Here is a 14,483-nt window from a genome sequence, read left to right as displayed (position 1 = left end):
TACCTGGGACTACAGGCACATGCCACCATGCCTGGCTAATTTTTTGTATTTTTAGTAGATACAGGGTTTCACCACATTGGCCAGGATGGTCTTGATCTCCTGACCTCGTGATCCACCCGCCTCAGCCTCCCAAAGGCGTGAGCCACCATGCCTGGCCAAGAAGGAACATTTTAACCCTCCCCAAAATAGGAAAGACCTAACATCCACTGAAAGATGGTCATTTAAATGAAACAAGTTTAGCTTTATCAAAAACTTGATACCATCCTTATTAGCCTCATTTCATCATGGATTATGAAGTCACGGATGCTGCTGGTTTAGCTGGGCATGAACTGCTATGTAAATCATTTTTGAAGAAGAGAGATTGGATAAGGATAAAGAGTTTTTGTTTTTTGAAGGATGAAACTGATTTGAGAAAAATAATTAATGCCAGGCATGGTGGCTCACGCTTGTAATCCCAACACTTTGGGAGCTGAAGCGGGAGGATTGCTTGAGCCCCAGAGTACAAGACCAACCTGCACAACATGGCAAAACCCCTTCTCTACAAAAAATACAAAAATTAGCTGGGTGTGGTGGCGCGGGCCTGTAGTCCCAGCTACCCATGAGGCTGAGGTGGAAGGATCACTCGAGCCCAGGGGATGGAGGTTGCAGTGAGCCATAATCATGCCATTGCACTCCAGCCTGTGAACAAAGCAAGACCCTGTCTCAAAAAGGAAAAAAAAAAAAAAATTAATGTACGGTGGGGAAAGAAACAGAGAAAGATTTAATTACTAAATGCAGTGCAGTAAGCTAGATTGGACATAAAACAGCAAAAGGACATTATTGAAAAAACCAACGAAATTCAAATAACATCTGTATTTTAGTTAATAGTATTGTACCAATATTAATTGCCTAGTTTTTACAAATTTACCATGGTTATGTAAGATGTCAACACGAGGGAAACTGGGTAATTGAAAGTTAAAAAAAAAAACAACAGGTCAAGCAGTGGCTCATGCCTGTAATCCCAGCAGTTTGGGAAACTGAGGCAGGCTGATCACTTGAGGTCAGGAGTTCGAGACCAGCCTGGCCAATGTGGTGAAACCCTGTGTCTACCAAAAATACAAAAAATAAATAAACAAAATAAAATAAAATAAAATAAAAATAAACCAGGTGTGGTGGCTTGCACTTGTAATTCCAGCTACTCAGGAGGCTGAGGCATGAGAATCACTTGAACCCGGGAGGCAGAGATTGCAGTTAACAAAGATCAGGCCACTGCACCCCAGCCTGGGTGATGCAGTGAGACTTTGTCTCTTAAAAAAACAATAGTAACAACAATAACAAACAGAAGAGAAAGGAAATAAGTGAAATTCCCAGAAGTAGGCCCTAGAACCAGGTGTTAGGTAGCACTGAACTTGAACAGGAGAGGAGCACCACCCTCCCTGAGGTAAGAGGAAGGAGTTGGACTGGACACAATTAATTTGGTAATAAACTTCTCCCTCAGAATTTGAAAAGGAAGCCTTTTTTTCATTAATAAAGTAGTTAAATGAAAATGACTTACAAGGCCGGGCACGGTGGCTCATGCCTTTAATCCCAGCACTTTGGGAGGTCAAGGCAGGTGAATCACCTGAGGTCAGGAGTCCAAAACCAGCCTGGCCAACACAGCAAAAATTTAGAATTTTTGTGTACTAAAAATACAAAAATTAGCTGGGCGCGGTGGTGGGCGCTTGTAATCCCAGCTACTCAGGAGGCTGAGACAGGAGAGTTGCTTCAACCCAGGATGCAGAGGTTGCAGTGAGCCGAGATAGTGCCATTGCACTCCAGCCTGGGCAACAGAGTGAGACTTTGTTTCAAAAAAAAAAAAAAAAAGAAAAAGAAAATAACTTATAAATGCAATGTGTAATAGGTAAATGGAACACAGATAAAACTTAGATTGACAACAGAAATAAGTGGTTTTCCTTCTTTCCCTGTGTGCAAATAACAAAAAAAAAAAGTGGTTGGTCAGGTGCAGTGGCTCACGCCTGTAATCCCAGCACTTTGGGAGGCTGAGGTAGGCAGATTACTTGAGGTCAGGAGTTCAAGACCAGCCTGGCCAATATGGTGAAACCCAGTCTCTACTAAAAATGCAAAAATTAGCCAGGCATGGTGGCAAGCACCTGTAGTCCCACCCAGCTACTCAGGAGGCTGAGGCAGTAGAATCCCTTGAACCCAGGAGGTGGAGGTTGCAGTGAGTCGAGATCTCGCCACTGAACTCCAGCCTGGGTAACAGAGAGAGACTCTGACTCAAACAAAACAAAACAAAAGTGATTAATGTTATGTGGGGAGAATCAAAGCAGCAGCCCTGAGTCATGCCCCATCTTCTAATAATTCTGTTCTGTAAAGATGCTCAGGGCTGAAATCAGCAACTTAGAGAAGCCCTACTTCAGAGCACTGGCTAAATTAAGGAGAATGTTTTCAAGACTGCACTGAAATAATAGCAGGACACTGAGAGTGAAAGTAATAGTGGAAGTGAGTAAAACTTGGAGAGAAGGCAGCCGCTCAGCGTGAGGAATAAATACCAGAAGCCACTCACTTGCTGCTGTTTCCCATCAAACCCTCCCTACTTGCAGGAGCAGAAATGTACTGAAAGTAAATAGAAGAATTTGATAGAAAATCAAATCCAGGCCCTGGCAACAGGGAAGAAACTTTTACTAGATCCCCACTAGTATATTTTATTTACATAGAATTCTCTTTTCATTTAAAGTATGAATAATCAGCTACTGCTGCTGCTGCTTTTTTTTCTTGACAGTCTCACTCTGTTGCCCAGGCTGCAGTACGGTGGTATGATCTTGGCTCACTGCAACCTCTGCATCCTGGGTTCAAGCAGCTCTCCTGCCTCAGCCTCCCAAGTACCTGGGATTACAGGCCTGTGCCACCATACCCAGCTAATTTTCGTATTTTTAGTTGAGATGTGGTTTCCCCATGTTGGCAAGGCTGGTCTCCTGACCTCAGGTGATCCACCCACCTCGGCCTCCCAAAGTGCTGGGATTACAGGCGTGAGCCACTGTGCCCAGCCCTAATAATCAGCTTCTTATCAGTACCACGCACAACATTTCAACTTTAGGATACTTATTTAATGACAAAAATATATACGATAGTACTTGTTTTCAGCTTTCCATTTTTAGGGAGGAAAATCAAGTAAAAAATATATTTTGGGGGGCTAAATAATGAGAACTTATGAATACAAAGAAGGAAGCAACAGATACTGGTGCCTACTTGAGGGTGCAGGGTGGGAGGAAGCGAGGAGCAGAAAAGATAACTATAGGGAACTGGGTTTAATAATTAACCTGGGTGATTAAATAATCTGTACAAAAAACCCCTTTGACATGAGTTTACCTATGTAACAAACCTTCACACATATGCCCGAACCCAAAATAAAAGTTAAAAAACATATATATGTGTATATATATGTGTGTATATATGTGTGTATATGTGTGTATATGTGTATATATCCACATGTGTATGTGTATATATACACACACACACACACATATATACACACACACACATATTTAATGTTTAAAAGAGAGGTGGGATTTCATTGTGTTGCCCAGGTTGCTCTTGAACTCCTGTAGTCCCACTTACTCTGGAGGCTGAATAGGAGGATCACTTGAGCCCAGGAGGTTGAGGTTACAGTGAGTTGTGTTCACACCACTGCACCCCAGCCTGGGCAACAGAGCAAAACCCTGCCTCAAAAAAAATAATTTTAAGTAATATAATTTTTTTTGAGACAGTCTCAAAATGTATACATGTATACATATATATGTGTATATATACACACACACACTCAAAAGGAATATATTAAGTACTATAATACAGATTATATCACTTAAGGCCAGGCGCAGTGGCTCACACCTGTAATCCCAGCACTTTTGGGAGGCCGAGGTGGGTGGATCACCTGAGATCAGGAGTTTGAGATCAGCCTGGCCAACATGGGGAAACCCCGTATCTACTAAAAATATAAAAATTAGCTGGGCATGATGGTGGGCACCTGTAATCCCACTTACTTGGGAAGCTGAGGCACAAGAATCACTTGAACCCAAGAGGTGGAGGTTGCAGTGAGTTGAGATCATGCCATTGCACTCTGGCCTGGGCAATAGAGCAAGATTTTGTCTAAAAAATATATATATATATATATATATATATATATATATATATATATATATATATAACTTAAAAAAAATTTTTTTTTTGAGACGTGGTTGTTTTGCTCTGTTGCCCAGGCTGGGATGCAGTGGTGTGAACACAACTCACTGTAACCTCAACTTCCTGGGCTCAAGTGATCCTCCTATTCAGCCTCCAGAGTAACTGGGACCACAGGGGCATGCCATGACACTCAGCTAATTTTTTTTTTTTGAGACAGAGTTTCACTCTTGTTGCCCAGGCTGGAGTGCAATGGCGCAATCTTGGCTCACTGCAACCTCCACCTCCCAGGTTCAAGCGATTCTCCCGCCTCAGCCTCCCTAGTAACTGGGATTGCAGGCATGTGCCACCACACCTGGCTAATTTTGTATTTTTAGTAGAGACGGGGTTTCTCCATGCTGGTCAGGCTGTTCTCAAACTCCCGACCTCAGGTGATCCACCCACCTCGGCCTCCCAAAGTGCTGGGATTACAGGCATGAGTCACTGTGTCCGGCCATAATACTCAGCTAATTTTAAAAAAATGTATTGTAGAGATGGAATCTCCCTACACTGCCCAAGTTGATCTCAAATTCCTAGGCTCAACCAATCCTCCCTCCTCAGCCTCCCAAAGTGCTGGAATTACAGGCATGAGCCACTGTGCCTGAACTAAAATTGATTTTTAAAATCAAGACATTTTATTGCATTATTGGGAAAAAATGTTGGCTTTTTAGATAATAAGATTATGTTTTGAATCATCTTGGAAAATGTTGTATGTTCTTTTATAAATGGACATTGCCCCCAATACATTACAGCTAAATACCGAGCTAGTCAGGCTTCCTCAGTTGCAAGCAACAGATTCCCATTCTGATTAACTTAAGCCAAAAAGAGATTTAATGGAAAATTAGTATGTGTGTGACTGTGGGGTAGGGTTGGGGGGTCTAGAATTGAAGGAACAGCTGAAGGGGTAGGGACCAAGGCATCTTCCAGGATCCAGGGAGTGCAAATGACAAAGGTCACACTGAAGCCTTGACACTGGCTGGCTGAAATCAGCACTAACTGTGCTTCCTGCTCTTGGGTTATTCTGCTGAGGATGTGAAGCAGTGAGACAGTGCATCTCATCAGCTTCGGGCAAGGAAGAAAATGGGGCACTGCAATGGACAGCCCACCAAAACACATACTAGGAGACAGGCAACGCAGCAAAGGCTATTACTAGAAGAAATGGAAACGGATGTCAGGTAGTCCTCCTTGCCGTATTCTCTCTCCTTTTTTTTTTTTTTTTTTTGAGTCAGAGTCTTGCTCTGTCACCCAGGCTGGAGTGCAGTGGTGAGATCTCGGCTCACTGCCGCCTCCGCGTCCTGGGTTCAAGTGATTCTCCTGCCTCAAACTCCTGAGTAGCTGGGATTACAGGCGCCTACCACCATGCCCGGCTAATTTTTGTATTTTTAGTAGAGACAGCGTTTCCCCATGTTGGCCAGGCTGGTCTCAAACTCCTGACCTCAGGTGATCCACCCACCTCGGCCTCCCAAAGTGCCCTATTCTCTTATGCTACCATGCTTCTGCTTGGTTTTTCCCTGCCTTGGAATGCCCCCTAACCCAGATCACCTGTCTTCACCAATTTCACCCTCAAAAGCCAGATAAAGTAACCTGCTTCTGTGAAGCCAGGCAGAGAAAATCACTTTGCACTATCTTTGTACCTTGCATACACATCCCTTGTTGAACTGATCACGCTGGATTGTAATTATTTGCATGTACCTGAATCTCTACTATGAGACTGTAAGTTCTTTGAGGAGAGAAATATCTTTTCATCTCTGCTGCTTGTGCACCTAAGACAGTGTCCATCACAAAGTTAGTACTCAACAAAGGATTGCTATGTTAAAAAATCTTTTTAGAAAGCATATGGAAAATTCTATATAGACATAAAATAATGGACCGTTACCTTCGCAAATCTGTGTGATGTTTGGGAAAGCCTGGCAATATCTTCAAGATCCAGATAAGAAATGATATTCAGGAGCAAATTGTCTGAGAGCCGTTCAAGGAAGTCAAATTTACCTTTGCACAAATTGATGACATAGTTTAATATTCTTGTACCAAATATTAAGGCAGTTTGACCTGTAATTCAAAGAAGCCAACAAACTAAAATGGTTATCATGTACAGTCACATAAGAGCTGTAACAACCATCAGTGGAATACAAGCTTCAGGGCATTTTTCCCCTGGGAGTGATGTTAGGTGAGGCTGGGTCTTTCCTGCTTTCACCGAGCTGCCTTTGGGACTAACCCAATGCATTTTTGAGGCATCTGTTTCCAATTGCTGTTCCTGCCCTGAGACCAGAAACTTTTAGGGACACTCACTCCTTAACACAGTGATTTCTGCATCCCCTTGATCTCATCAGACTCCCGTCTATACCACTAACCTAATTGGTCTCGGCATTACCATTGTACTCACGGCCCCTCCAAGTGGGCAGCTATGTGGAGGAAAAAGATGCTGGTCCACGTGGCTTTTCTGCTAGCCCTGCTACTCTCCATTGGTCTAAAACACATTGTCTCCTAATTTTAGTTGACTTTTGATCTCTTATTTCACTTAATTTTTATTTATTTATTTATTTATTTTTAGATGAGGTCGCCCAGGCTGGAGTGCAGTGGTGCAATCGTGGCTCACTGAAGCCTTGATCTCCCAGGCTCAAGCAATCCTCCCATTTCAGCCTCCCGAGTAGCTGGGACTACTGGTGTGTGCCCCCATGCCTGGCTATTTTTTTAAATTTGTTTTTAGAGATGGAGTCTTATTATGTTGCCCAGGCTGGTCTAGAACTCCTGGGCTCAAGCAATCTTCCCACCTCTGCCTCCCAAAGTGTTGGGACTCCAGGCAGGAGACACCACACCCAGCCTGTTATTTTTATACATTGTGTCTACACCAAACTTTCTTCCTTTTTCTTTACCATTTCCTTTCATCCCTATCTTCATTTGATAGGGAAAAAAAAAAAAAATAGAGGGCTGGGGGTGGAGGCTCACCCCTATAATCCCAGCACTTTGGGCGGCCGAGGCAGGTGGATCACCTGAGGTTGGCAGTTCGAGACCAGCCTGACCAACAAGGAGAAACCCTGTGTCTAATAAAAATACAAAATTAGCTGGGCGTGGTGGCACATGCCTGTAATCCTAGCTACTCGAGAAGCTGAGGCAGGAGAATTGCTTGAACCCGGGAGGCTGAGGCTGCAGTGAGCTGAGATCACACCATTGCACTTGGGCCTGGGCAACAAGAGTGACACACTGTCAAAGAAAGAAAGAAAGAAAGAAAGAAAGAAAGAAAGAAAGAAAGAAAGAAAGAAAGAAAGAAAGAAAGAAAGAAAGAAAGAAAGAAAGAAAGAAAGAGAGAGAGCGAGAGAGAGAGAGAGAGAGAGAGAGAAGAAAGAAAGAAAGAAAGAAAGAAAGAAAGAAAGAAAGAGAGAGAGAAAGAGAGAGAAAGAAAGAAAGAAAGAAAGAAAGAAAGAAAGAAAGAAAGAAAGAAAGAAAGAAAGGAAGGAAGGAAGGAAGGAAGGAAAGAGAAAAACATGAATATTTCATAAAAATTATTATGCTAATTTTTTTGTAGAGACAGGGTCTCACTATGTTGCTCAGGCTGGATGCTTCATAGTACTTTAACTTTTGCCTAATATTTTTTGTACCTGTTCACTTATTTCCAAATTGGGAAAGGGTTCATAAAGAATCAACCAATCAATGGTCTGTCTAACTATGTTTGATGTAGGAAAAAAGGATTTCCCCCCAGCTCTCTGAATAAACAAGAAATGAAAACTTGTTTGGAAGGATAGATGTTTCAATGTAAACAGTGGTTAAATGCGGTGACTTTTATTTTCTTCCTTTTGCCTATCTGTATGTTCTGCCCCAGCCTTCTGAGTAGCTGGGATGACAGTCACGCACCACCACACCCAGCTAATTTTTGTATTTTTAGTAGAGACGGGGTTTCACCATGTTGGCCAGGCTGGTCTCAAACTCCTGACCTGGTGATCCACCCGCCTTGGCCTCCCAAAGTGCTGGGATTACAGGCATTAGCCACCATGCCCGGCCAAGACTACCTCCTTTTAAGAGGGAGGAAAACAGGGTGATGGTGGGTATGTATTTAGATCACAGGGGCCCCAAAGCTGGGGCTTTGTCAGTTTCTCTTCTCTCCTTCAGACTCTGAAAGCTCCACTATGGCGTCTTTCCAGAAATGGCTCTCAGAAGAGAAACAATGCACTCTCTTAGACTCAGTGTCCAATATTTGGTGACCACCCTCCCTATTCAACGTGAACTATTCCTTCTGGAGCAAGTAGGACAGAGCTGTCAAGGGCACCAGGCTCCCTGCAGAAGCAGGTGGAACTGTGATCCTAGAAGTTGGGCTCTCTGGTTTCAGAAGGGATGTAAGGTGTGGGCTGTGTTTATGTAAAAGCCAGCTTAGAAGAGTAGCTATATAAGATTTATCTCCCAAGCTGGTTAACCTACATTAAGGCATTAATGTAGAAATAGAAAATAGAGGCATTACGGATTTAAATGGCTTCTGAATTCCAAGTGCTTTCCATTCAAAGCCCCTCTAAAGCACAAAGGCCTTCTTTGGGGGGTGAGGAATAGCCCTTTCAAAAATTCAGCATCGAAGAGTAGGTATTGTGAAGAACCTCTGCCCACCAGCAGAAGAAGAAGAAAAAGCAGTGCTTATTTAAAGCCCTTGACAAAATTGAAGATAATTTTTGAATACTTTAAAATGACAAGAAAACATGTTCAAAGCATGCTCAAATATACTTTAGAAAGTTTCCACCAACAAAGTATTTAAAATGTAAAAGTTTTAGGACATGTATAGCTAGGTATGAAATGTGATGGTTTGAAAGTGTAAGGTGGTTAGAGTGTTTTGAAAAAAATACTCTTGCTTTTTTGGTATTTTTAAAATGTAACTAACATATATTTCGTTTGAAACTAAAAAAATGTATATTAAAACAAACTCCATTTTGAAACATAAAATCACTATCTGCATGTTGGATTATGTGGCAGACAGTTCCAGTGACTCTCTTTTCCTAAACTTACGCCCCTGCGTGTTTCCATCCCAGCCTGAATAGGGCTGCCCTGTTAACAAAGAGGATATTGCAGAAATGATATCCAAAGGGGAGGTAAAGCCTTCTGCTTTGCTCTTGGATCACTCACTCTGGGAGAAGCCAACGGCCATGTCCTGAAAAGTTCTTTTGAAGTCTCACAGTGGCTGCCCTTAGAGACAACAAATGACCAGTGTTTCCCATTCAGATCTTAGTTAATCTCTTTAGGATTGGGAGGGTCTGGAAGAAAAAGATCTAGCTATGTTAATAGAGATTCTTCACAGATACAAATTTTCCTCCACAAAGAACAGCTTTGCAGAACCATTTCAAAATATGGCAAATCAACATGTTTTGGGGTAAAATATGTTGATTTTCTTCTTTGTCTCATAATGCTATGCCAGAGTCAGGCTGGAAAGTAAATTATGATATATAGGGTTAAATAAAACCCATCTGATGAGACTTTATGATTTGTAGGGCATGACTCCCCAGACCCCTTAGATAGGAATTTGTGCAAGATAAAAAATCAGAGTTTAGTCTTCACTTAGCAGCACTATGGAGAGGTCCATGAGACAAGAAATTGAAACCTCCTGCCAACAACCACCAGTGATTTGTCAGCCAGGTGTATAAGCCATCCTTGAATGCGATCCTCCAGCTCCAGTCAAGCCTTCAAATGACTGAGGTGCCATCTAACCCCGTGCAAGTCTCCCAATCAGAACCACTCAGTTAACCTGCTCCCAAATTTCTGGTCCACAGTAACTGTTTGAGATAATAAACATTTATCATAGTTTTAAGTCATTACGTTTTGGGATAATCTGTTACACAGCAATAGATGATAAAGACTCGGGTACCTGCAAGTGATGTGCTGCCACAATGGAACCTAAAATGTGGGAGTGGCTTTGATATTGAAAAGTCCATAAAAATGTGAATGAATGTGAGGAGAGGGTTGGTGAAAGCCTGAAGAGCCAAGAAGTAACCATTAGTAGAAGCCTAATGAATTCTGAGGTTTTAAAGATGAAGACTTAAAAGATTGAGGGCCAGGTGCAGTCACTCATGTCTGTAATCCTAGCACTTTAGGAGGCCAAGGCAGGCAGATCACTTGGGGTCAGGAGTTTGAGACCAGCCTGGCCAACATGGTGAAACCCCATCTCTACTGAAAATACAAAAATCAGCTGGGCATGGAGGTGGGCACCTGTAATCCCAGTTACTCACAAGGCTGAGGCATGATAATTGCTTGAACCCGGGAGGTAGAGGGTGCAGTGAGCGAAGATTGTACCACTGCACTCCAGCCTGGGCAGCAGAGTAAGACTCTATCTCAAAAAAAAAAAAAGATTTAAGTGAGAAAAAAAAATGCACCTTATGAGTTGTGCCGTTTAGCTAAGAAAATGTCCAAGCAGGAACATACTGCCTGATTTCTTCTTGATGCTTAAAGTAAAAGATGAGAGAAAAGAGATAAGCTAAAGGAAGGCATCTTAAAAATGACACAGGATTTACTGCTTTTGAACATTCTCTGCCTCTTCAGTTGTCAAATAATGCTAAAATTAAGAAATGTCTCTCAGGCAAAGATCAAATCTAGGACAATGTAAGAAAAACATGGTATAAAGAAGAAATTGGAGGTGGGGAAAGGTGGCTATAAGATGCTCTATCAAAAACCATCCAGTCAAACCTTAGGGTTTTCATGAAGCTTAAGGGTGTTGTCACTCAAGAGTCAAGAGCAGAAACCCAAGGCAGAGAAGCGCTTATCTCAAAGAGATATGTAAGTGTGGTTTTCCCTAATGCAATAGACCCCAATAAGAAATGCATGATGTTTTTAAGAGAATTATATTGGTAAAAACACTGCCATCCAGCCTGAACTGAACAGGTCACATGCAGTACAAAAGGAGAACACTTTGGACCCTCAACCAGCAAGGTAGCTTTCATTCTAAGACTTCTTCTCTTGGCTTGTGCAGGGTTGCCATTTCACTGTGTGCTCACACGACTTCTTCGTTGTGAGCTTGAATAGACGGGGAGTGAGCCTCTGGTCCGACTTCTAACAAGAACACCAATTCTATCAGTTTAGGGCCCCAACTTAAAGACCTTATTTAACCTTAATTACTTCCTTAGAGGCCTCCATGTCCAAATATAGTACACTGGGAGTTAGGGGTTCAACATATGAATTTGAGGGGAGACACACTGAGTTCATAATAACCCTGGGAAACATTTGGAAATTTTAAACACATTTCTGAATAATGAAGGTGTCAGAAGAGATATCAGGCCAGGCACAGTAGCTCACCCCTGTAATCCCAGCACTTTGGGAGGCCAAGGTGGACAGATTACTTAAGGTCATGAGTTCTAGACCAGCTTGGCCAACATGGTGAAACCCCATCTCTATTAAAAATACAAAAATTAGCTAGGCTTTGTGGTGCTCGCCTGTAATCCCAGCTGCTCAGGAGGCTGAGGTGGAAGAATTGCTTGAACCTGGGAGGCGGAGGTTGCAGTGAGCCAAGATCGCACCACTGCACTCCAGCCTGGGTGACAGAGTGAGACTCCCATCTTGCGGGGGGCAGGGGAAAAAAAAAGAAAGAAAACCCAAGAGACTGTGACCAGTAAATAAAATGAATTCACTGATTAATTAAGAAAAGGAAATCTTAACTAAAGTTTCAGGTCTATACTGCTTTACAGATTAGCTTTATAAACTCTCAAAGAATTGTATACCAATCCATATGGTATACAATTTGTTCCAAAGAATAGAAATAGAAGAACTCCCCAGCTCAAATTAGGAAGTTGTGCAAACCAGCAATGATGGTAGACAAAAGGAAAACTGTATGCTAAACTTTGCTTAGGAACATACGTGGTAAAAATTCTAAACAAAACATTAGGAAATTGAGTTCATCAACATATTAAGAAAGTAAACAAATTTTGACCAGTAGGATTAATCCTGGAATGATCTAAGGATGTTATAACTCGGGTAAGTATCTTACAGAATTTGCCACATTAACATATTTTTTGAGATAAAATAACCATCTCAAAAATATAGAAAATTATTTCATATAAATATTTCTAACATCTATTATAAATAAAAACTCCTAGAAAGCTAGTAATAAAAGGGAATGTCCTTAACCTGATAACCTGATATATAGGAGTTACCAAAAACCCAGAAACAGTAACAATAATAATGAATGGTACAAATATGGGTTGGTATCATCTTCAGTATCTGCCAGGTACTGCTCTAATATGTATATATATAAAGTATGTGTAATACATATATGTTATATAATACATATAAGATATATCTCATATATATATAATATACACAGTCATTTAACCCTCACAATGACCCTATTGGATGGGTACAATTATTATTCCCCTTTTATAGAGAAAAAAAGGAGTACTGGAATATGGAGAGAACGTAAGAGAGACAGAGAAATGAGGAAATGAGGAACAGAAAGGATAAGTGGCTTGTTCAAGATCACACAATGAGAAAGTGGCAGAACTAGGACTGAACCCAGGGAGTTTGCTCTACAATGCACCTCCTAATCATGATGGTATATAACCTCTAATGTCAGAAATAAGACCAGAATGCCCACTATCACCATCTCTATTCAGCGTTGTTTTAGAGGTCATAGAAAGAACAAAACAAGGAAAATATAAAAATACATCATGAGCTGGGTGCGGTGGCTCACACCTGTAATCCCAGCACTTTGGGAGGCCGAGGCGAGTGGATCACAAGGTCAGGAGTTCAAGACCAGCCTGGCCAAGATGGTGAAACCCTGTCTCTACTAAAAATACAAATAAATAAATAATTAGCCGGGCATGGTGGTGGGCGCCTGTAATCCCAGCTACTCTGGAGTCTGAGACAGATAATTGCTTGAACCTGGGAGGTGGAGGTTGCAGTGAGTTGAGATCACACCACTGCACTCCAGCCTGGGCCAGAAAATGAGACTCCGACTCAAACAAACAAACAAACAAACAAAATACATCATGGCCGGGCATGGTGGCTCACGCCTGTAATCCCAGCACTTTGGGAGGCTGAGGCGGGCAAATCACCTGAGGTCGGGAGTTTAAGACCAGCCTGACCAACATGGAGAAACCCTGTCTCTACTAAAAATACAAAATGAGCCAGGCATGGTGGCACATGCCTGTAATCCCCAGCTACTCGGGAGGCTGAGGTAGGAGAATTGGTTGAACCTGGGAGGTGGAGGTTGCAGTGAGCCAAGATCGTGCCATTGCATTCCAGCCTAGGCAACAAGAGCTAAACTCCGTCTCAAAAAAAAAAATAAATAAAAATAAAAATACATCATGATCAGAAAGAAAAAAAAACTGGCATTACCACAAAATGATCTGAACGTCAACATACAAAAGTCAAGAAATCCTACTGAAAAGAGATCAGTATCATTTCTTCATATACCAGCGACCATTAACTCAAAATTATAACTTAATAAGCATTTATCTTTTGGCTCAGCAATCTCACACTGAAATGATCTGTGCACACAGTTACTCATTTTGGCATTATTTGTGATATGACAAGATTGGAAACAACCCAATTTTTATCACTAGAATTTTGGTGCCTACATATAAAGAAATATATGGAGATAAAGCATATATATGATACGTATATAGTATTTGCTTTAGTATAAAGCATATATACTCTATTAAAGCATAAATACTCTACGCAGTTTAAAAAAAAAAAAGAAAAAAAAAAAGAAAAAAAGCAGGCTGGGCCCGGTGGCTCACATCTGTAATCCCAGCACTTTGGGATACTGAGGCGGGTGGATCACCTGAGGTCAGGAGTTCGAGACCAGCCTGAGCAACATGATGAAACCCCATCTCTACTTAAAAAATACAAAATTAGCCGGGCGTGGTGGCGCATGCCTGTAATCCCAGCTACTCGGGAAGCTGAGGCAGGAGAATCGCTGGAACCCATGAGGCGGAGCTTGTAGTGAGCCTAGATTGCACCATTGCACTTCAGTCTGGGCAACTAGAGTGAAACTCAGTCTCAAAAACAAACAAACAAACAAAAACAAAAACAAAACAAAGAATATCTCCAAAGACATGAGGTGATTTCCAGGATATACTGGTGAAAAAGTAAAGTGTTGAACAGCAGGAGCAGAATGCTATTTGTGTAAGAATGGGTAGAGGAATATAAATATATTTATGAATTTGTTATATCTGCAGAAAGAAACACTGGAACTGTAAATAAAAGCACAAGTGTTTACATCCAGGGCAAGGGAAGGAAAGGGCAGTGCAGACAGAGATGGAAGACTCTGAGTACATCGTTTGACAATTTTGATTTTGGAAACACATACATGTTATATATATTCAAGA

The 14,483-nt window shown here is 41.7% G+C and overlaps 1 protein-coding gene across 3 annotated transcripts in view; it reads right to left on the bottom strand.

Annotated features, from left to right (window-relative positions):
• Positions 1 to 14,483, bottom strand: part of LOC105473961 (F-box protein 36) — an 88,503-nt gene that overhangs the window by 11,228 nt on the left and 62,792 nt on the right. For 2 of the 3 annotated variants that reach the window (XM_011728230.3, XM_011728228.3), the window contains exon 3: positions 6,071 to 6,243. In XM_011728230.3, the coding sequence (XP_011726532.1) occupies positions 6,071 to 6,243 (173 nt within the window). The remainder of the gene's footprint in view (positions 1 to 6,070; positions 6,244 to 14,483) is intronic. The other variant, XM_011728229.3, reaches the window with a different exon arrangement.

The sequence above is a fragment of the Macaca nemestrina genome, chromosome 11 (assembly GCF_043159975.1).
Source record: "Macaca nemestrina isolate mMacNem1 chromosome 11, mMacNem.hap1, whole genome shotgun sequence".
In the NCBI taxonomy this organism is placed as follows: Eukaryota; Metazoa; Chordata; class Mammalia; order Primates; family Cercopithecidae; genus Macaca; species Macaca nemestrina.
This window is presented reverse-complemented; position numbering and strand designations above follow the sequence as displayed.